General features: G+C 43.2%; 1 protein-coding gene across 1 annotated transcript; it reads right to left on the bottom strand.

Moving 5' to 3' along the window:
- Window positions 1-1664: 1664 nt before the first annotated feature.
- Window positions 1665-17865, bottom strand: LOC143935582 (syndecan 4-A-like). Its single transcript, XM_077459562.1, has 5 exons — window positions 17698-17865; window positions 6521-6671; window positions 5444-5484; window positions 4840-5020; window positions 1665-3420 (listed from the first exon to the last, which is right to left on the bottom strand). The coding sequence occupies exons 1-5, from the start codon at window positions 17752-17754 to the stop codon at window positions 3272-3274; spliced, it is 579 nt and encodes a 192-aa protein (XP_077315688.1). The 5' UTR covers window positions 17755-17865; the 3' UTR covers window positions 1665-3271.
- Between the last annotated feature and the right edge of the window lie 5816 nt (window positions 17866-23681).

Genomic DNA, 23681 nt, shown 5'->3' on the forward strand with positions numbered 1-23681 from the left:
AGTGAAGGTCCCACCCTCCTGCTGCTGGGGGGGATCCTAGCCCCAGCTGCACCACCCTGGGGCATTCTGTGATGGTTACTAGCCGTGCCTGTAGTCCCCAGGTTACCTAGTTGGAGTGAAGAAACTGCTGGCAGCAGCTGTAGAAAAGCAGTGAAATGATCTGCAGAGCTTGCACCAGCATTCAGGTAATGGCCACCCAGCGTCTTGTATACACAGGAAACAGTATGTGATAGCACATGGCATGCTGTCACAAGGGAACTGTGGTGAAGAGGGCGCTCAGGCTTCAATAAAATGACCGTCAATGCAACTAACAGGAAAATCCCATAGAAAATGGCCGCTGAGGCTCACAAGGGGAATCTGCTCTGCCCTTAGCCAAAATGGCCCTTGGTAGGGGGGGGGAGAAGGTGGCCCCCCTGAATTGACCTCCCAGCAGCTCAACCCCGAGGGAGGGAGAGCCGTACTTACCAGTCCTGAAGAGCTGAGACATTCCATCACAGGCCCACTCCTGCGCAGTTACAGGGTGGCTGCTGGCCCAGTATACTGTGATCCAGACATCAGTAGCCCGGTCATATGTATATCCCGAAGCATTGAATCTCACCGACCACCTCTGGAGCTGAGGTATGTCGTGGCCTGCCGAGCCTTAGCTGTGACCTGCACACGCTCGATGGCTGGACTGGGGACTACAAGGATAACTTAGCCGGCAGTTGATGAAAGATCCCGAGATCTTCCATCTTGCGCAAAAGTATATATCCTGCAGATATATAAAAAAAAAAAAAAAAAAAAAAAAAAAAAGCTTAAAGGGTTCCTAGGTCATTCTCCTTCACTAGGCAAAATGAAACCGAGTCTGCTGGGGCATCAGGGAGGGTTGTTAGCACAGGGTACTAACAATTCTGTGTCTTGTGTTACAATTTTGCGTATTTCTAGTAGCAGGCTAACAAACCCGTTTAGTTAGAGAAGTGAGAAATCCTGCAACTGATGCAGGTGTTTCTTCCCCCCCCCCCTTCCCCAGAGCCGAGCCTGTAGACATGAAAACGAGCCTCACATCAGTATTAAACCCAAACAGATTACCAGTCCTTCAATACATTATTTTTTTTAGAACCTTGTGATCTGGACAGCAACACTTCCAGTCTTAGGGTGTCGAAGGGGGGGGGGGCGCAATTTTACATGACTAAAAGATCAGACTATGGCAAGAACTGTCAGTGTTAAATGATTGGTCTCAACTCTAAGAGCAGTTTCATACTGCTTTGCTACAGTTTGGCTGTAGTGCACCTGTGGTTTTTACACACGTTACCCACAGACATCTATGTTCTGTTTAGCACCTTCTGAAATTGCATCAAGAATCTTGCATTTTTGGGCGCTTTCAGAAAATGCACCAAACACACAAGGCATAATAGAAAAATCAAAGTAAAACTGATGGTGTAGCCAAACCGCAGCCCAGCAGTGTGAAAGGGGCCTGTCACTTGCTGGACAGGTAAATTGAAAAGAATCACTGGCTGGATTGTCAGAAAGCAAGTCAATGCAGCCACCAAATCTAGTTGATGAGCTGCAATGTAATATTTAGTTTTTGGGTTTATTACTGCTGAAAAAAAAAAACCCACACAAACCCCCACCATAAAGTGGATTGAAACATCTTGCGTTAAAGGCTGAAAGTAAAAAAACGGCCATTAAAAGTTGTGAAATATAAATATTTAATAGTTGCTACAAAATATTTTACAAGATATAAAAAACAAAAAACTTGAAACTGTACTGTGTGAAGAACTGAATGACATACAGAGCAGTTGTACATAAGGAAACCATTGTGACTGCACTTACAAGATAGAAATGTAATTTAGCAACTGCCCTGTATTTAAAGTGAGCCTGTCACAATTATTTTGGCATCATAGGCAGTGCAAAAGACTGTCCCCCCTTTTTTTGGAAGACCTCTCCAATGCACTGTTAGGTTCTACTTTTTTTTAGCTGGGATGACTTCCAAATTAGGAATACAGCTCAGGTCTCATTTTCAAACCGCTGCCAAAAATAGAAAAAAAAAAAAAGAAAAAAAAAGTTTATCAAAATAGTTGGTGACAGGTTCACAAGAAAATGCCCTTTGTATAAAAATATATTATATGTATATACATTACACACAGGTTACTATGAAACAAGGGGGTGGTGTCACACAAGTTAAATTACAAAAAAGTAGAATTTTATTTTCAACAAATTTCTACAAACACAATCAATAATAAACACGTAACCTAACAAAGCGAATATAAAAAGTAAGTATTCACTTCAAAACTCTAACATCCCAAAAATAAAAAATAAAAGTCTGCTGTACCAAAACTAGCAATTTTTTTTGCACATGTTTACTTTAACACACCGAGTCATTCATTCGAACACATGAAAGATATGCGCTTAGATAAAAAAAGTGAGCTTTGTACATTTTACTTATTTTAAGTGTGGCAACTGATGCTCAAAGTTAAAACAGCAATCATGGGGTAATTTGTAGGTACAAAATCCATTTTTCTTTCCACACAATCCCAAAAATTTTCCGGAATATACTGGGGGTAAGCAATACGACTCCAAGCCACAATTGTGTGCCCAAGTATGCCAATTTGACATTTGTTGAAACCGTTTCAATAGTGATGGCACAAGCATAGGAGCTCTATTGCTCCACACCAAGAATAAGCAGCAAGTTGACATCCAGCTATTAAGCACTCCCGATGTGCCTTGGCAGCCAGTAGGGCACTTGACAATACAATGCCTCAATAGCTGAGGATACAGGTTGCCCAACAGTGGACCACATTAAGGCTGGACCGATTGCGGGGGGGGGGGGGGGGCTGCAGGGCTTTCCCCCTCCAGTAATGGTGGCTGTCATTCAAAATACAAATGATTGCTGATCCTAGAAAAACTGCAGTGTAAAGTCTGACAAATTAAATAGTATGTGTATTAGCGTTATGTATAATGAACATAAATAAAGTCCATCTTTTATGTAGTGTACCCCAAAATTTACCATCCACATTTGTTTTGCAACAGTTCAGACATCTGGGGGGGAGGAGGAAAAAAAAAAAAAAAAAGTTTGCCAGTCCAGAGACTATGGCAAGCATTATAGCTTTAGAGAGTCAACACAACAGCTTATTTTGCATCATTTCAATGCACTTTAACTGGGAAAGTCATAACGGTTTCTTGAAAGAAAAATAAATCTCTTGATGCAGTAATAGGAATGCATGTTTACGCAAAAAGGCGTTTCTTGGGTCCATTATGCATTTCAAAAAGTTCAGTCAAAAGATTTTAAAGTCTATGCCTCAACTGTAGAAGCCTTCTTGTAGATGGGCTTTTTCACTGCATCATAGGTGAGGTCTCCTTTGTTCCTCCTAATGCGCATGACCAACAATACAATGATGAAGATGGCAAACAGCAGGCCAACTAGAGCACCAGCAACAAGAGCTGTAAGGGGAGAAAAAAAAAAAAGTTTAACATTACAGACATACTTTGTTCCCTGGTAAAGCATGTGCACAGTTTGAGTGCGCGTTCTTTATCGAACTGACAGTTAAAAAAAAAAAAAAAAAAAAAAGGAGTCAGACCAGACTTGATACACACACGCCAAATGTTGGAAGATATCGTCTGGTTCAATAAAAAATTGAAACCAGAGCATTCAGCCCTTGTGTATGGCACCCTGACAGAAGCTGGCCATTTGGCTGGACAGCATGCTGGAAAACAAGCAGCCAACTGGCTCCCAACCAGTATTCAGTCAGTCAATGGCAGAGCGTGCCGATTGGATTGTTCAGGGGGAGGGTGTCCCTGTCAAACCACAACAGCTCAGTGGGATCACTGTATTAACTATGGATAGTTACTACAGCGGCTCCAACAACAGGGTTAAACAAAGGAAACACCACTGTACCAGGCTAGAATCAGGAAACTAGCATCTTCCCAATGGGAGAATAGCAATCAGAGCTTCTTTGTTTAGCTTGTGAATTTAAACAGTTGATTCTAAATTGTCCATTACAGTAGGGCAAGTTTACTAAAGGCAATTCCTCTGTTCACTTCCTGAAGCTTAGCAATCGGAGAAGTTTCACTTATAAATACACAAATAGCTTGCAAGGAAAAAAAAGCACACAGAAGGAGAAGATTTGCGTGTCGCTTAAAGTTCAATCGCTTGCAATTAGGGTGGAGTGGGGAATTTTACCAGCCACCTCAAATAAAAGTTAAATGTGAACTGATGCAGGCTTTTAGTTAAAAACAAGGTGTGAGGAAACAATGGAGTTTACTTGCTAAAGCTAGATGGCAAAACTGATCACAATTCTGCAGAGGAAATCAACTTCCAGGTTTTATTGCTAAAGCCTATACAAGCTCTGAAATGTGGCCAATTTTGCCCTTTAGCTTTGGTAAATAAGCCAATGCCTTCTCAGTCTAATTGCCTCTGATGAGCAATTCATGGTGGATCACTTTTCACAGAGCTACTGCACATGTTAAAACAAGCCTTTAGTGAATATGCAGACATTAGTGTTAGATATCAAACACCCCGTTTCAGCCAGAAACCTTAATTGCTCCAAAAGGATCACATGCATATTTCCAGTTTATACACATGACCACACATCCAGTAAGGCTGCATTCACACCTGAGTGTTTCAAAGCTGCACAATTTTGTGCAGGTCACTAGTGTAAAAGCCTGTAACCTGCCCCAAAGAAGCAGTTTGAGCTCAAGGTGTTTTTCAGGTGACATTGAAATGAATGGGATTTTGCTTGTTTCGCATTGCTTTTTCTTCCAAAGGAAAGCATACAGCAATGCAGTATAGTACAAACAGGAACTGTACAGAAATCTAAACATGCTATATGGAAGAAAGTGGGTTAATAAAAATGAACCTACCGACTATAACTTCAGTCTTGCTGAAGAAGCTGTTGGCAGTGCTAGCCATGGAGATTTCATTGGATGGTTCAGAATCATCAGGTATGAGATTCTTCTTGTGTATTATCTCGTTATCAATCTGGAGGACATCCTTCTTCAAGTCAATGACGTTGTTTTCTGGAATCTTGTTACCCATAGTAGTCTGCAATTGATGAGGAATTTATTACTACAACTTTCCAGCAAAAGTATGCAAGAAGAAAAAAAAAAAAAAAAAAAAAAAAAAAAAGCCTCAGTGTTCCTTTACTCTGAAAGGGTATGTTTGTATGTTTTATCTGCAACAGCTTGTTAAGTACTCCTGGTTTTAACTATGGTGGGCTTATGAACAAGAGATGGCAGCCAACTAAGCAACTCCAGTATTCTCATCCCTCCCCCAGGCAAAAATAAAATGCATACTGTGTAAACATTAGAACTGCAGATTCACATAAAATGAGACTAGTTATTAAAAATATTCAAGGATTCTGAAGAAACAAAAGACCCAACACACTGGAAAAGAATCTCTCCCCCTCCCCCCCCCCCAGCAGAGGATCGGAGTGATGCAGAAGTACATTCTAAACTCAATACTCACAGTGGGTGTGTCCAGAGTTGATTCAAGGTCATCCATATCATCTGCAAAGGAGTAAAGCAGATTAAGATAAAATATCAGTATACATGTCAAAGGTTTTATCACATTCAGTAAAACCAAAAGGGTAGTAGACAAGACTTTCATGAGTCAGGACAATATTACACCTACTTATATCAATGGGATTAAGCAAAAAGGTTCTGTCGTTTCTTAAAAAGGTTTTTTTTTGTTTTTTAAAAAGGCACCTGTGATAGGATCGCTAAAAAAAAAAAAAAAAAAAAAAAAAAAAAAAAAAAACTGATAGCCCATCAAACTAGATAATCTGAAGACTCAAATTTACCGGTATTGGCCATAGATAAGCCATTAGTCAAACACACTTGACTAGCAATTATAACACCTATGCACATATATCTGCTCACCAGCATTTCTATAACGTGTGCTTTGCTGACCACTGTTCCATTATAGCCAACTAAAGATCCCCCACCACATTTCAGCAGACTCACGTTTTAGAACATAAGCTACTCAGAGCGCCAAATCTTGCTGTTGCACGCCCCCCCCCCCCCCCCCCCCCCCAATTCTATGCTAACCACACCTTGTTTATCTTTCCTATGCATTTATGTGCCAAATGTTTCAACACATCCTGTAGGCTACAGAGATATACTTGGAGCCTATGTGCAAGGAAGGAATACAAAAAAAAAAAAAAAAAAAAAAAAGGGGGGGCAGAAAGTAGTAAACTGTCATTTATGCTTTGAACACCATACAAGTAATTTTTCCGGCCCATGGCAGCAGTTTCTCTTTATAAAGTGGACCTATCCACTTTCATACAACAGCACCTTAAAACTATCCTTGTAGGCATTTTAATAAGCCTGCTGCACTGTTTCCACATGACATCTTTAGAGATATAAAGCCAGCATGTACAAAGTGTTCACATCAAAGTGACTCCATTTTGGGTCACAGAGCATGCTCAGTATATTTATACATTGGCGATATATAGACCCATTGGGCACCTCAGTACATCATTAGAACAAAGTGTTTTCAGAGGTTTTATGCATGTTATGTTTAAAACTGATCTAAACAAGTTACCTCCAGAGGCAGACCCTTCATCTGAATCCGAATCCAAATCCACATCCATGTCATCATAATAGTCATCCAAATCCTCGTCATCAGGTAGAGACCCAGAGGACTCCATAAGGTCAAACATTCCATTAGGGTCCATCGTCTCAGTTTCTCGTATCTGCATTACAGTAGGGTGAAAAAAAAAAAATCATAAATATGCCACAAAACCTAGGTAAGTTTATAGTATGGTAGTAAACTCATGAACTACAAGGTTTTTTTTATTTATTTTTTTATAAAGGGGCTATAAAAAGCCTTTTCATAGTTGGGACACAAGGATGACAAAAACCGACCGACTCCGGAGCAGAAGACTTCCCACTTTCTCTGGCCATCCCATGGCAATAGCCACAGCTGTAAACTTCCGATCAAGTCCCTGGATAAAGTGGCCCCTAGGTAAACAAAACTCAAGCAATCTCCCGAAGACTAGGTTATTGGTTCTAGGTGGACCTGCCATTGACACCATCCTGGTACTATAGCAAGTCAATGAGGGCTGAAGATGACCAACCCATTCAGAAGGGCTAAAGCCTTCTTAGCAGGGACCAGTCAAATTTAAATTCATGCATGGGCAGCCTGGTTGTACACAAGTTGAGCAAACAACTTGTTTACAACCAGCCTTCTCCTGATTAGCACTACTGGCTATAGCCAGTGGAGCAGATCAGTGTATTTGGACTGCAGGGAAGTCTCCCCACTGTCACAATAACTCAGCAGGAATCCCTCAATAACCAAGAGGGATTCCCTTTTACAGTCTGGAAGGGGGAAAATGCTCTCGCTAAAAAATAAAAAGTCTCCACATTAAAAAATGCACCTATACCTTTGGCAGGAACACTGTTAATGTCAGCATAGAAAGCATTCCGAAGCAGATATTACAATAATTAAAAACAGGTTGGTAAATAAGTCTTACAGCAAGTGTTACAACCACACCCGATTTACAGGAACACACCTAACAAAATATGAAGAACATTACAATGAAGAGGTGGGTGAAAATATACAAATGCTGAAAAGTAAAAGTTCTAGTGACTACAAATATATCAGAAGAGGCCTAAACAGCCTCTTACAGATTGAACACAGATTCCTATGAGGGCCTTTCACACAGGAGTCATCATTTGAGTCATATTTTGTGCCAAGGCACAGATGATGAATTCCTGTTCCAAGTTGCATCAGTTTGCAGTCAGTTAACCAACTCGGACATGTGTGTTTACATCTGCCTGTGTACACACAGCTCATGTAGAGGGCCCTAAAAAAGGCCACTATAATAGGGGTCTTCTGACATGACCAGATAACCAGTGGAAGTCACCAACTGCATTACAGCATTGGAGAACCAAGCAAAAATGTGCCAACCATCTTACCAATATTCCAGATGTATTAGTACAGGGAAGAAACATCTAGTAGTTTAACTTGCAGCAACCAGATCACAACATGGAAGTTGCAAAGCAAACAGTAAAATTTCATGAAAAAGATTACAGGACCATTAAGTGACGGAGACGCATGGATGTTAAAGCCATTGTCACTTTAAGCTACCAATAGGTTAGTCAGAAATTGCACTCCATCTACAGATGTTGCCTCTTGACAGAAGAACTTGATCTAAACCATCAACTTCTGTTGAGTGGGAACTGTTGGAAAACTTTCAATCAGCTGGCTGTAGCCAACAGGCTCCAGTCACTAATCAATGTATTCTGACAGGAGTCCCGCTGTTGGAATACAATGGCACAGTGGGGGGTGTGTTGGTTTAACAGCTTCATTCTCCTCCCCAGTGGGAGAATCAGTACCGGGGGGGGGCACCCCAAAAGAAAATCCACCATGAGGTATAGCAGCCTTGATAGGAAAGCCTGTGGTTTTACATATGTACGTAGACACAGATGGGACTCTAACAAGGTTAAGTACATTAACAGATCTGCAGCATTCCATGTTCTTGCAATATGCATTGCCTAATTGTTTTACAAGAGCAAGAAAACAAGTCCCGTCCCCCCCCCCCCCCCCCCCATGCTGTATATAGTAACCAATGTGGATAATATTTAGCTAGCATTCAAGATAAGCTGTACTCCTAACAAGGTCAGTCTCTGGGACAGAACAGTTCAACATGCTTCCATTACATGTCAATGGATGGCAAAGGGGTAATAGAAATGTATTTTGTGTTTAAAAACCAAGCACAATAAGGGAGAGCAGCGCCCTGGTTTGCACAGTCATTCCTTTACAGTAAATCACGTACACAGACCATGCTAGAAGAATGTACTCTAGCTATATTTACATGGTTTCAAATACTAGTCTTCAATTTTCTCCTTCTCACGGAATCCTACTGGTCAAACTTGATTGAAAAAACACAGTTGAAGTATGCAAAGCATCCAAGATGGGAGGGGGAGCTTTTAAGAAGACACACACACTATGAAGGTCTGCACTTTCCATCTAAGAACTTGGCTTCCTAGAGGGCAGGCAGCAAAACAGCCAACCATCTGGGCCCCATTACATCCGCCAACCAAATGCAGACTATGAGCAGAGACTACTCATCTACAAAGAGACTGGTAAGGGTGCAGATCTGCAAGCTGTTTTTTTTAATCATTTTATTTACTATCCTATAGCCTTGCAAGATGAGAAAAAAAAAAAAAAATTGACCAGAGGAACCCTGTTAATTTGGTGGCAAGGGGACAGAATGCCCCCTTGCAAACATGATTTTTGGTCGTTACGCTGCTGGCTTTGCCAAGCGACACTGGACTCCAAACTATGCAGGCCCTAGGAGAGAGGGCAGCCACAGCTCAAGGGTGAAACTCTAGGGTTCCACAGAACCCCAATGAGAATGGCTGCTATAGAGTGGCACATGCAAGCCAGAGGAGGAAAAAATAAATAGATATGTGAATCCAAGCAAAGCCAAAATATTGGTGGGACAATGCAATGTAGCCATTTGTTGTTGACTTCATATCTGACATTGAGAATGAAAGTTCAGGCCAGGAGCAGTTCTGAGACATCCATGTGATGTCTTTGTTATACACAGATCAGAGCACTGGAATTAAAACATGCTGTAGAAGAAAGCTAAACCAGCCCCTCAATCTGCACTGGAGACAGGAAATTCCTTCTTTAAGAATGAAGCAAACTTCATGGAGGGGAGAGATTCCAAGCCGGGGGGGGGCTTCCTGAGAGTAGGACAGGGCTCAGAGTTTGTCTGTACATGTTTGGTGAAAACAGCAAAAGGTAATCACAGCACATTAAGGATAGAGACATCCCCACAACAATACCCCCCACAAGGTGTCTTAAGGTGAAGTGAATTTATAGAATAGAAATCCAGGGTGCTCAGGCTTCTTCACCCTGTATGTAACTATACAGATGGTCTCCATACAATCCAAATTTAGTGATGAATGGATCTTAAAGTTAGAAGCAGAGATGTACTAAATGGCCTTAATGAGAAACACTGGGAGCATCACCGAACACAAAGTCTGAACAAGAGTGAAAGCCAAGTGTTACTCCTAAAAAATCCTGAACACTAGAATTGCACAGGATTTATAGTGATAGAATAGTTCAATATTCTAAGAAAAGGAGTGTGACCAGAAAAGGTTTATATTCTCAGTGAAGAGCCTATAGACTAGGGGTAGGCACCTACAAATTCCATCATGCCTTTGAAAGTCCTGCTTGTAGCCACCTCATGGAATGAAGTCTCACAACTCCTGGCATGCCAAGGTTGCTCACCCTTCAAATTTTTGTACAGGAGAGATCAGCCAACATCTTGGAGTACATTTGCTGCTGGACAAACAATGCCCAATTTGGTCTTTTTGGAAACAGGAAATTAACACTTTAGTAGACTGCATAATAAAAGTGTCTACAGTGAAATCCATTTCATTGCCTGACCTCTATTTTATTGACTGTGGCTATCAGTAATGAATCAGTTGTTTGCCTAGACCTGGGATCATGCAGAGAGTCCCGATTACAGGGTAATGTCATTTGCACACCAATAGTGCCAGGCTCCATAGAAATAGGCACAAAGTAATTATGCAGAAAAGGGACAGTTTACAAAGTTTACCTCCCCAGGAGAACACCTCATCTGGTTGCTCCAAGTAATGGGTTGTGGTTCAGAATCAGAGGGGCTTTTCCTACCTCTTAAACACCGATCTTTAATATATGCAAAAAAAAGCCACCCCCCCCCCTATAAATGCGAATGTAGGCTTTATGCTACATTTGAATATTGCTTCTATTCTACACCAGTAGACAGCTGTGGGTATTTCTGCCACTAGCTCTCCTAAACTTTGTACAAAAAAAAAAAAAAAATGCAAGCTTTTTTGTTTGACACCAAAGAAAACCAATTTAAGCCATTGGTTCAAATCCCGACCACAACACCATCTGCCTGGCATTTGCATGTTCTCCTTGTGCCCATGTGGGTTTCCTGGTAGGTTACTCAGATCCGATCTAAATTGGCTCTAGTATGTATGTGTGTTAGGGACCCTAGGTTGTAAGCTCTTTGAGGGTAGGGACTGATGTGAAATAAGCCCAGTGTGCATGGAGCCTCAAGCTTGTGCTGTTGTGTCTTGAGCAGGGCCAGGTAGGGCAGTTCAGGTGCAAAAACTGGAGTATAACGGCATATTTGCGGGCACTCACATTAGAGTCACATGAGGATTCTGCATGTTGAGCATAGTGAAACCCTGCAAAGATACTCAGGTTGAACGGGGGCAAATTTAACCCCAACCATATTAGTTGGTCATTTATATTTACCACTGCATAGAGCCATTTAAGAATTGGCTTTTTTTTTATTTTACATATAAACTACATAGTATACCACACTTTAAAAAAAGGTCAATATCTGATTAATATAATAAAATTGGCCAATAGATGAAAATAGTCAGTTGCAGCCCTAAAACTAATCAACCTACAATTGGGCTCCATGCACACTGGAGCTCATAAACTGCAGTTTATTGGAGTTTTGGCTTTTTATTTTATAAACTCCACTCTATGTTAGCCTATGTGTCTATGCACACATGGACTTTTAGCTTTAATGAGCAGTGGAGTTTATGGGCTTTTTTTCTGAACGCCAGAAATTCGCGTTCAAAGTGCCATTTTTCACCGCCAAATGCACTGTGGGATTTTTGGAGTGTCCTCTTTTATTGAAAACGCTCAAACGCTAGTACAAAACGCTGTTAAAAGCACGTTTTCTGCCAGTAATCTGGCGTCCAGAAAAGACTTGAGCTTCAGTGTGCGAAGAGCCTAAAGCAAACCGCTTCATCTCAGGTCAGCAAATTGATCAAGTAAAGCAAATCAGAGAAAGCTGTAAAAGGAGATAACGCAGTTGGAACACGGGACAAGCACCTGTTGGAACAAAGCACATCCGTACAATAGAGCTATTCTTTTTCACTCTCAGATAAACATGTCCGTACGCGATTGTGAAACCTGTATAAAGGGAATTGTACTTTTCCATTTCAAAAGGAAACAAGATAGCTGTTAACTTTATGTAACTCATGCAAGATTTTCCTAGGGCAGAGCAGAAAAATCCTTGTATTTTACAATATTGGGCAAAACAAATGGCTGGCTGCCCTCAGGATGCCAAGAAGTTTGTCGGTAGTCCATAGGAATGGACAACTTGTGAACCGCCATCCAGTCTAGATTTTGACTAGAGACTGAAAAGCTGGACAATGCTTAACACAGCGTTAAGCCTGGTGTGTATGAGCCTATTGAACAACATGGAGTGGCGTTCTTAAGCAGCAAAAAAAAAAAAAAAAAAAAAAATCTCAAAAAGGCTGCTGTAAAAACATCCATGTGTATGAGGCTTAAGACTTTAATATAATGAAAGGGATGGCTGACAGGAGTAGAAAGCAGAGTGAGGGGTGACCTCTACAACATACTGCAGCTCCTTTCCAGTCAGACTGGGGCTGGGCATCTAGCTGTATTTGTTAGAGTTGAAGTGAGGTCACCAGGCTGGCTATGCTCTGACAGAGGGTCCTGGATCATAATCAATTCTTTGGCATGTAAGATTTTGCCTATATTAGGTTTCAGTTGCATAGCTAGAGTTTCTGGTCAGCTTTCATAGTTTGTGTGGATTTCAGCATATTATAACGTTCCAAGAACTGGCATGCCATGGCAACAGAAATTTACCTAGAGCAGTATACGGTTGGTTCCCTGCAAAGAAGAACATGGGCCACTCCATACCAAAAAATAAATAAAATAAAAAAAGTGGTGTGGTCTGTTGATGCTGCAGCTTTTATTCTCCCCAATTTCCACCCCAAGAGAACCAAAGGCTGCCCCCCTTTTAGACACTTAAAGCCAAGGAACAGAGTATGTTAGCACTGGGCTCGTGGCCATGTCAGTGGCATAATGCAAGTGATAAGAGACCTCTTTGCAGTATCTACTTGCTTAGAAAAAAAAAAAAAAAAAAACAGACACAACCTTGCACATTTGTGGAATATGATGCGTGTTGCCAATAAACAGCCAGCCTGGGCCTCCCATTTGCCAACGCACTAGTGACAAAGATTTGAGCTGGACCTGCACAGTTATGAAATCACACACATGGGACAAAGTATTCCAGGAGCAAGATGAACATTTTAGATCTAAAATGTACCAATTTAAAAAAGTAGGTTGTGATGAATGTAATAGAAAGTTTAAAAATAATATTTTCTTAATCTAAAATTTGGGGAGGGAGGGGGCGCGGAACAGGTCATTGCCTGCGAAGTTCCATATGAGATGCATTTCTCCCCACCAGGAAATGAGGTGCAACTAGAAGAGAAATGGTGGTTAGATTCTTCAGGATTTTACAGCTGTTCATGTCCCCGTGAGAAAAGACTTCTGGTCTAGTGACAGGTATCAGACCAGAGGAGAAGTCTATGGACTAAGCATTCAAATCCCAACAAAAAATTCAAACCTCCTCCACTATCCAGAACTATATTATAGCTGGGGTTGGCTTTAAATGCAGGACTCAAAATCATGCAGCCAAGCCTGGTTAAGTAAAGACCTATACAGAGAAATGTCTACAAACAAGAGTCTTAGTCCTAAGGAATGACGTGGTCAGGATGTGAAGCATGAACACATCATAATAGGTAGACACGCACAGGCTGTTTACCCGACATGTAAAGGCACCTGGAGCCCTGCTTACAAGACTACTCTATGAAGGCACAACAAAGGCCTTCAGGAAGCCAAGAGCCAGCTCTTCCAAACATTCTCCATAGGCTCAGAATGAATAGTACTGCAGCTGTTCTCTTCATAGATGTGTCATGCACATGTGAAATTACTAAGCGAGGGGAGGAACATGCAATTGACGTGCAGTACTGGCAACATGAAAGAATTTAAATAAAGAAGTTATTGACTTATGCAGTAATCATTAGTCATGTGGAGGGTGTAAAATAAAAAAAATTTACTCTACTGCCCCTCCCATGTTTGTGCAATGAACTGGAATATGGAGAAGGGATGTACTGATGAACACCATTGTCAGGAAGATGGATCCAAAATTAAAATAGAACTCCAACCAAAATGATGATTTGGCCACCAGGATGTGGGGAAAAGCCAGTTCCCTCACTTTATTGCTGTGACCTCTGTTACCCACATCTGGAGAAGTCAGAAAAGGCAAAGTTTAAAACAAAAATTCTACTGGTGTTGGCCATCTTAATATATGAAGAACCTGCCGTCTGTCAGCCAAATGAGCTAAAACATCGATTGACTCGAGTCCTACTTTAGTAGACCATACCAGAACAAACCCAGATACTTCCAACCATGATGCAATCTCCATGTGACTGCAGCCAGTCCATACACAGGATGGAGGGTCAGCTACGAGCTGCTCCACTGGTTAGCTGTTCACATGCAGCCAATTAATGATTTAGCTAATGTACAAGGGGCCCGGCACTGGATTTGTAGAGTATGGTAATTTAATCCTTCCAACGGAAATTATGGTTTTAAGTGGAACACTTTCGTACCTCATAAACTGCAGTATTATTTATATGCAAATGAGGATAACCCAGAGAACAATAACCCTAGCAGGGCCTCAATCTATAAGCAGTCTGTCTGAACTGCCAGGCTGACTTTGTTTTGAACTACTGCAATCAAAGCCCCCTCCACCCCCTTTAGAAGCATAGGTCAAAACCATTGTAGCGTCTATACCGCACTGCTTCCAAAAAGAGCTCAGTCTACCCAACCAGGTTCAAACACTGGTAGGTTTCTTACTCAGGTTTAACATTTAACCACATCTTACAATTCAATGTCCACCAAAGGGACAGTGAACCCAGTTCTATGGTCCATATGTTATATTACCTAGAGAGCTAGGACTATATACTGATCACCGATTGAGTGCAATCCCTGCCCTTAGTGTGCTGCGCTTCATAGGGCCTGCATAAAAAAAAAAAAAAAAGTGTCTGGAAGTTGGTTACACAGTAATTAATATTTGTTTCCCCATCAGCACAAGAACAAAATCAGCTCCTACAGAGGAGGATAATCAAGTGAAACAGAAGGCCTATGGCACCAAGAGCAATGGTAGAACCAGCAACTAGTTCACAATCCATTGCTGCCGCCAGTACAAAAAAAATTGTATGTATATATTAAAAGCCAGCAGCTATAAATACTGCAGCTGCTGACTTTATAAATGGACACAACTGTCCTGGGGTCCAGCGATGCCGGCAGCCGAGGCCGATCGAGCGATCGCTCAGCTGCTGCCATTCTAGGTGAGGGAATCAGGAAGTGAAGCGAATCGGCTTCACTTCCCGGTTCCCTACTGTAAAAATACGAGTCGTAAAATGTAAAAATACATCAAACAGTGCAATTGCAATGCTGTGTGGGAAACACTGCATGTGTATGAACCTAGGCTTAAAGTCTGCTTTCAAGACACACACGTCAAATATGCTGCAGAAATCTCCCACCACAGAGTTTGGCTGCAGCCATTTTCAATGTGGGCAGCTGAAGCTGCTGTCCGTTTACTTCCTGGATTTACACAAAGGCACACCTCCAGCTCTCATTGGCCCTCTAATGACTCATCTCCCCCTCCCTGGGGAACTGAATGAGAGCTCCCCCCCAGCAACAAACAGGAAGTGGGCTGTATAAGGCATTTACTGGCAGAACACACACCTCCCCACTAGCACAAAAAAAATAAAAAAATTTTGAGGGACACACACTTTAGTGGCGGCATAGAATTCACATGGGTCCATAGCGTGTTTGCACCATTACATAAGACTTGGTGATTGTAGTCCAAAGTCACTTTCTAGACCCATTATATAACTGCATAGACTCCACATTGGCTTACAACCCCTCTGCTCTAGTACATTAGTCTACGTGATTGTATTGTCTCAATCTACTAGAATTCATCTGCACTATTATACAAGTCTAACTTTAAAAAGGTCTCCCATGTGCTATAGTTGTTTGCAGAATCATAGCCCTTAATAAGGGCTATAGAGCAACATGGAAATTATAGAATAGCAAATGCTCACATATTACAAATGGGGACTATAGACCAATTCTATAAGCATTTGGGACAGTATAGTCTCCATAATGGTCACTAGTCCAAAAATAACACAGGCCAAACTGAAAAATGAGCTCTAAATTGAAATCGTGAAGTCCAAAATCTTTTCCAAGCAGTAATGGGAACATCAATCTCTGTGTTCACAATGAAACTTTACATCATTAGGTATTGGGAAATCAAAACAGGAAGGATACCCATTTTAGGAAATGGAGGGAGAGAGGAAAAAAAACCCTCAAAGAAAATTCTCATGTGACGTTACGCAAGAAAAGGATGGCCTATGTTGCAACACTAATGTACCGTGACATCAAAGCCAAATAACTCCAGGCATCTTCAAGGGGATGGTGGTTGAGTCTTTCCCTTCCATTTTGTTTTCCCCCTTACATGTACATTCAGCGTACAATGATAATTAGCAGGATTGCCTGTATATTTCTAGGCAGAACTTTCTTCCAAACACTAACAGATGCTTTAATCTGACACTCCTGAACAAACAGAAGACACAGCTGGGGTCAGGTAAGATGTATACCACCACCACATCCTTGGCTTCCTCCTCCTGCCCTGTTTATCCAAAGCCTCTTGTTTTACAGAGCTACTTGTGAGTAAGAGAATGATACATTCCGGGGAAACGACTACATCTGCTAATAAGGCAGTCAAGAGCTTACTTCCCAGGCAAAAAAAAAATCCATTCTCAAGTTGGAATCTAAATATCTTCTAAGTCAACGCAAATACAATTCCTGTGCCAACGGGTTATCTGGCCAAAAGGCAGGAATGAGTGACGTAGTCAGTATTTCCTGGGGCCTATGGTGCAAGGAACGAGGTCAAGGAACAAGCCTGAAAATAAATAAGGAAATATGGCATTGCACACAAATGGTTGTCACACTGCATTGGGGGTCTGTATGACTGGAGTAAGCAATAGTTCCCAAATCAGTGTTTGGGACATTTCCTAGGTTTGTGAGACCTAAAGACATTACAGGGAACAACCTCTTCAATTATAGTGCCGCTTTACTGACAGCCCCACATTTACACATGTCCCCTGGGACAAGGACCCCCATAGACCCCACTACATCCCCTGGGACAAGGACCCCCATAGACCCCACTACATCAGGAGAGGACCCCCCCATACACCCCACTACATCCCCTGGGACAAGGACCCCCATACATCAGAGGAGAGGACCCCCATACAGCCCACTACATCCCCCGGGACAAGGACCCCCATACATCAGAGGAGAGGACCCCCATACAGCCCACTACATCCCCTGGGACAAGGACCCCCATAGACCCCACTGACCACTACATCAGGAGAGGACCTCCCCATACACACCACATCAGAGGAGAGGACCCCCCCCCCATACACAGGAGAGGACCCCCCTATACACCCTACATCAGAGTAGAGGACCCCCCCATACACCCCACTACAAAGGAGAGGACCCCCCATACACCCCAATGACCACTACGTCAGAAGACCCCCATACACCCCACTACATCAGAGAGGACCCCCCCCATACACCCCAATGACCACTACGTCAGAAGACCCCCATACACCCCACTGACCACTACATCAGAGGAGAGGACCCCCACACTGGAAGCATAGGGGAAGACAGCATTCAGATAACACATGGGAGGATACAGAAATAAAACATTTCAACGGACTAAATCCCCCCTAAAACGTACTGTGTAGACATCTTCCCACAACACAACCCCCCCCCCTATACACAGTCCGGTCTCCGCTCCATGGCGGGACACTCACCGACTCAGCGGCGGCCGTACACATGAGGACGGCGATGACGATGATGAGCCCCTTCATGTTGTGTCTCTCGGTGTAGTTAATCCGGACTATGAAAACTTGGTAGACTCCAAAGATCCGCTCTCAGTCTCCTCACACTCCCCTCTGATGGGCTCACACACCTTCAAAGGGTTTTGTACTTTCAGTCCCCGCCCACTCACCGCACACACCTCCCCTCCCCCACTGCCGGAATTTCCCTGTCTAGGGATTCATTCATTAAAGGGGAAATGACATAATAGACGTTTTCTCTTTCTCTCTCATTTCTCTGCGCAGGAATTTACCCTGCTCGGCTCTTTTATTTTCGAGCTGTGACGTGTGAGGAGAGGGGGCGGGGCTGTCCTGTGTTCATCAGGGACGCTTCTCTGTGTAGTTCCTGGAATTACCTCACACATTACCACAACTCAGGAGACCCCCCACTGACCATTGTCACTGGGACAGCATGAGAGTTGTCACCAGGTGACACCCATCTAACAATAAGAATGTGGTGACAACCGTCCAGGGATAGCACCCACATATCACCACACTTATTGATGTAAACCAGGGACCGGCACCCACATATCAGCACACATATTGATGTAAACCAGCGATCGGCACCCACATATCACCACACATACTGATGTAAACCAGGGACCAGCACCCACATATCACCACACATATTGATGTAAACCAGGGACCAGCACCCACATATCACCACACATACTGATGTAAACCAGGGACCAGCACCCACATATCACCACACATATTGATGTAAACCAGGGACCAGCACCCACATATCACCACACATATTGATGTAAACCAGGGACCAGCACCCACATATCACCACACATATTAATGTAAACCAGGGGCAGCACCCACATATCACCACACTTATTGATGTAAACCAGGGACCAGCACCCACATATCACCACACATATTGATGTAAACCAGGGACCAGCACCCACATATCACCACACATACTGATGTAAACCAGGGACCAGCACCCACATATCACCACACATATTGATGTAAACCAGGGACCAGCACCCACATATCACCACACATATTGATGTAAACCAGGGACCAGCACCCACATATCACCACACATATTGATGTAAACCAGGGACCAGCACCCACATATCACCACACATATTAATGTAAACCAGGGGCAGCACCCACATATCACCACACATACTGATGTAAACCAGGGACCAGCACCCACATATCACCACACATATTAATGTAAACCAGGGGCAGCACCCACATATCACCACACATACTGATGTAAACCAGAGACCGGCACCCACATATCACCACACATATTGATGTAAACCAGGGACCAGCACCCACATATCACCACACATATTAATGTAAACCAGGGGCAGCACCCACATATCACCACACTTATTGATGTAAACCAGGGACCAGCACCCACATATCACCACACATATTAATGTAAACCAGGGGCAGCACCCACATATCACCACACATACTGATGTAAACCAGAGACCGGGACCCACATATCACCACACATATTGATGTAAACCAGGGACCAGCACCCACATATCACCACACATATTGATGTAAACCAGGGACCAGCACCCACATATCACCACACATACTGATGTAAACCAGGGACCAGCACCCACATATCACCACACATATTAATGTAAACCAGGGGCAGCACCCACATATCACCACACATACTGATGTAAACCAGGGGCAGCACCCACATATCACCACACATACTGATGTAAACCAGAGACCGGGACCCACATATCACCACACATATTGATGTAAACCAGGGACCAGCACCCACATATCACCACACATATTGATGTAAACCAGGGACCAGCACCCACATATCACCACACATATTAATGTAAACCAGGGGCAGCACCCACATATCACCACACATACTGATGTAAACCAGGGACCAGCACCCACATATCACCACACATATTAATGTAAACCAGGGGCAGCACCCACATATCACCACACATACTGATGTAAACCAGAGACCGGCACCCACATATCACCACACATATTGATGTAAACCAGGGACCGGCACCCACATATCACCACACATATTGATGTAAACCAGAGACCGGCACCCACATATCACCACACATATTGATGTAAACCAGGGACCAGCACCCATATATCACCACACATACTGATGTAAACTAGGGACCGGCACCCACATATCACCACACATACTGATGTAAACCAGGGACCGGCACCCACATATCACCACACATATTGATGTAAACCAGGGACCAGCACCCACATATCACCACACTTATTGATGTGAACCAGGGGCAGCACCCACATATCACCACACATATTGATGTAAACCAGGGACCAGCACCCACATATCACCACACATATTGATGTAAACCAAGGGCAGCACCAGCACCCACATATCACCACACATATTGATGTAAACCAGGGAACGGCACCCACATATCACCACACATATTGATGTAAACCAAGGGCAGCACCAGCACCCACATATCACCACACATATTGATGTAAACCAGGGACCAGCACCCACATATCACCACACATATTGATGTAAACCAGGGACCGGCACCCACATATTACCACACATATTGATGTAAACCAGGCACCAGCACCCACATATCACCACACATATTGATGTAAACCAGGGACCAGCACCCACATATCACCACACATATTGATGTAAACCAGGGACCAGCACCCACATATCACCACACTTATTGATGTAAACCAGGGACTGGCACCCACATATCACCACACATACTGATGTAAACCAAGGACTGGCACCCACATATCACCACACATACTGATGTAAACCAGGGACCAGCACCCACATATCACCACACTTATTGATGTAAACCAGGGGCAGCACCCACATATCACCACACATATTGATGTAAACCAGGGACCGGGACCCACATATCACCACAAATATTAATGTAAACCAGGGACCAGCACCCACATATCACCACACTTATTGATGTGAACCAGGGACCGGCACCCACATATCACCACACATACTGATGTAAACCAGGGACCAGCACCCATATATCACCACACATATTGATGTAAACCAGGGACCAGCACCCACATATCACCACACATATTGATGTAAACCAAGGACCGGCACCCACATATCACCACACATACTGATGTAAACCAGGGACCAGCACCCACATATCACCACACATATTGATGTAAACCAGGGACCAGCACCCACATATCACCACACATATTGATGTAAACCAGGGACCAGCACCCACATATCACCACACTTATTGATGTGAACCAGGGGCAGCACCCACATATCACCACACATATTGATGTAAACCAGGGACCAGCACCCACATATCACCACACTTATTTATGTAAACCAGGGACTGGCACCCACATATCACCACACATACTGATGTAAACCAAGGACTGGCACCCACATATCACCACACATACTGATGTAAACCAGGGACCAGCACCCACATATCACCACACTTATTGATGTAAACCAGGGGCAGCACCCACATATCACCACACATATTGATGTAAACCAGGGACCGGGACCCACATATCACCACAAATATTAATGTAAACCAGGGACCAGCACCCACATATCACCACACTTATTGATGTGAACCAGGGACCGGCACCCACATATCACCACACATACTGATGTAAACCAGGGACCAGCACCCATATATCACCACACATATTGATGTAAACCAGGGACCAGCACCCACATATCACCATACATATTGATGTAAACCAAGGACCGGCACCCACATATCACCACACATACTGATGTAAACCAGGGACCAGCACCCACATATCACCACACATATTGATGTAAACCAGGGACCAGCACCCACATATCACCACACATATTGATGTAAACCAGGGACCAGCACCCACATATCACCACACTTATTGATGTGAACCAGGGGCAGCACCCACATATCACCACACATATTGATGTAAACCAGGGATCGGCACCCACATATCACCACACATATTGATGTAAACCAAGGGCAGCACCCACATATCACCACACATATTGATGTAAACCAGGGACCGGCACCCACATATCACCACACATATTGATGTAAACCAGGGACCGGCACCCACATATCGCCACACATATTGATGTAAACCAGGGACCAGCACCCACATATCACCACACTTATTGATGTGAACCAGGGGCAGCACCCACATATCACCACACATATTGATGTAAACCAGGGACCGGCACCCACATATCACCACACATATTGATGTAAACCAAGGGCAGCACCCACATATCACCACACATATTGATGTAAACCAGGGACCGGCACCCACATATCACCACACATATTGATGTAAACCAAGGGCAGCACCCACATATCACCACACATATTGATGTAAACCAAGGGCAGCACCCACATATCACCACACATATTGATGTAAGCCAGGGACCGGCACCCACATATCACCACACATATTGATGTAAACCAGGGACCAGCACCCATATATCACCACACATACTGATGTAAACCAGAGACCAGCACCCACATATCACCATACATATTGATGTAAACCAGGGACCAGCACCCACATATCACCACACTTATTGATGTAGACCAGGGGTAGCACCCACATATCACCACACATATTGATGTAAACTAGGGACCGGCACCCACATATCACCACACATATTGATGTAAACCAAGGGCAGCACCCACATATCACCACACATATTGATGTAAACCAGGGACCGGCACCCACATATCACCACACTTATTGATGTAAACCAGGGACTGGCACCCACATATCACCACACATACTGATGTAAACCAAGGACTGGCACCCACATATCACCACACATACTGATGTAAACCAGGGACCAGCACCCACATATCACCACACTTATTGATGTAAACCAGGGGCAGCACCCACATATCACCACACATATTGATGTAAACCAGGGACCGGCACCCACATATCACCACACATATTAATGTAAACCAGGGACCAGCACCCATATATCACCACACATACTGATGTAAACCAGATACCAGCACCCACATATCACCATACATATTGATGTAAACCAGGGACCAGCACCCACATATCACCACACTTATTGATGTAAACCAGGGGTAGCACCCACATATCACCACATATATTGATGTAAACTAGGGACCGGCACCCACATATCACCACACATATTGATGTAAACCAAGGGCAGCACCCACATATCACCACACATATTGATGTAAACCAGGGACCGGCACCCACATATCACCACACTTATTGATGTAAACCAGGGACCGGCACCTACATATCACCACACATATTGATGTAAACCAGGGACCGGCACCCACATATCACCACACTTATTGATGTAAACCAGGGACCGGCACCTACATATCACCACACATATTGATGTAAACCAGGGAACGGCACCTACATATCACCACACATACTGATGTAAACCAGGGACTTTTATACAATATTAATAAAACCTATAATAAAGGCTGCGGCCATTATACTTCACAAAGATATGTGTGTAGTTGTATTTTAATGATTTTAATCTATCTAAGAGTGGTTATATACAATTCTACCTAGCGTACCATTCATTTCTGTGATAAATATCTCACTGATGTGTTTGCAGTGTATGCGCTATATTGTAAGTTGACACAAGCATGGTATCTTCCCCCCTTTTTTTACTATTGAAATGAATGGAAAAAGCATCATTTTTGATCCTCATGTCCATGTTTCACAGGTGCAGGCTGGGAGTCGGGCATACAGAAAACGCACTGGAAACACATCAAAAACAAATATGCGTTTTTTTCATGCATTTTTTTTCAACGGCGTAGTTTTAAAGCACCCTAAAGAGGAAGTTCGGGCAAAGCTTATAAATATTTGAAATGATGTGTTTAACTACTTCCCACCCGGCCAATGTACATAAACGG

This window comes from Lithobates pipiens, unplaced genomic scaffold (assembly GCF_037356315.1).
Source record: "Lithobates pipiens isolate NorthernLeopardFrog02 unplaced genomic scaffold, aLitPip1_a1.2 Scaffold_28, whole genome shotgun sequence".
Lineage (NCBI taxonomy): Eukaryota > Metazoa > Chordata > Amphibia > Anura > Ranidae > Lithobates > Lithobates pipiens.

What these genes read in the sequence shown, in the direction of transcription:
- LOC143935582 (XM_077459562.1), bottom strand. Translation starts at nt 17,754, where the DNA reads ATGAAGGGGCTCATCATCGTCATCGCCGTCCTCATGTGTACGGCCGCC. An exon ending in GTACGGCCGCCGCTGAGTCG is followed by an intron (nt 6,672 to 17,697) that starts GTGAGTGTCCCG and finishes ACTGTAATGCAG; the next exon opens with ATACGAGAAACTGAGACGAT. An exon ending in CAACTCTGGACACACCCACT is followed by an intron (nt 5,021 to 5,443) that starts GTGAGTATTGAG and finishes CATCAATTGCAG; the next exon opens with ACTACTATGGGTAACAAGAT.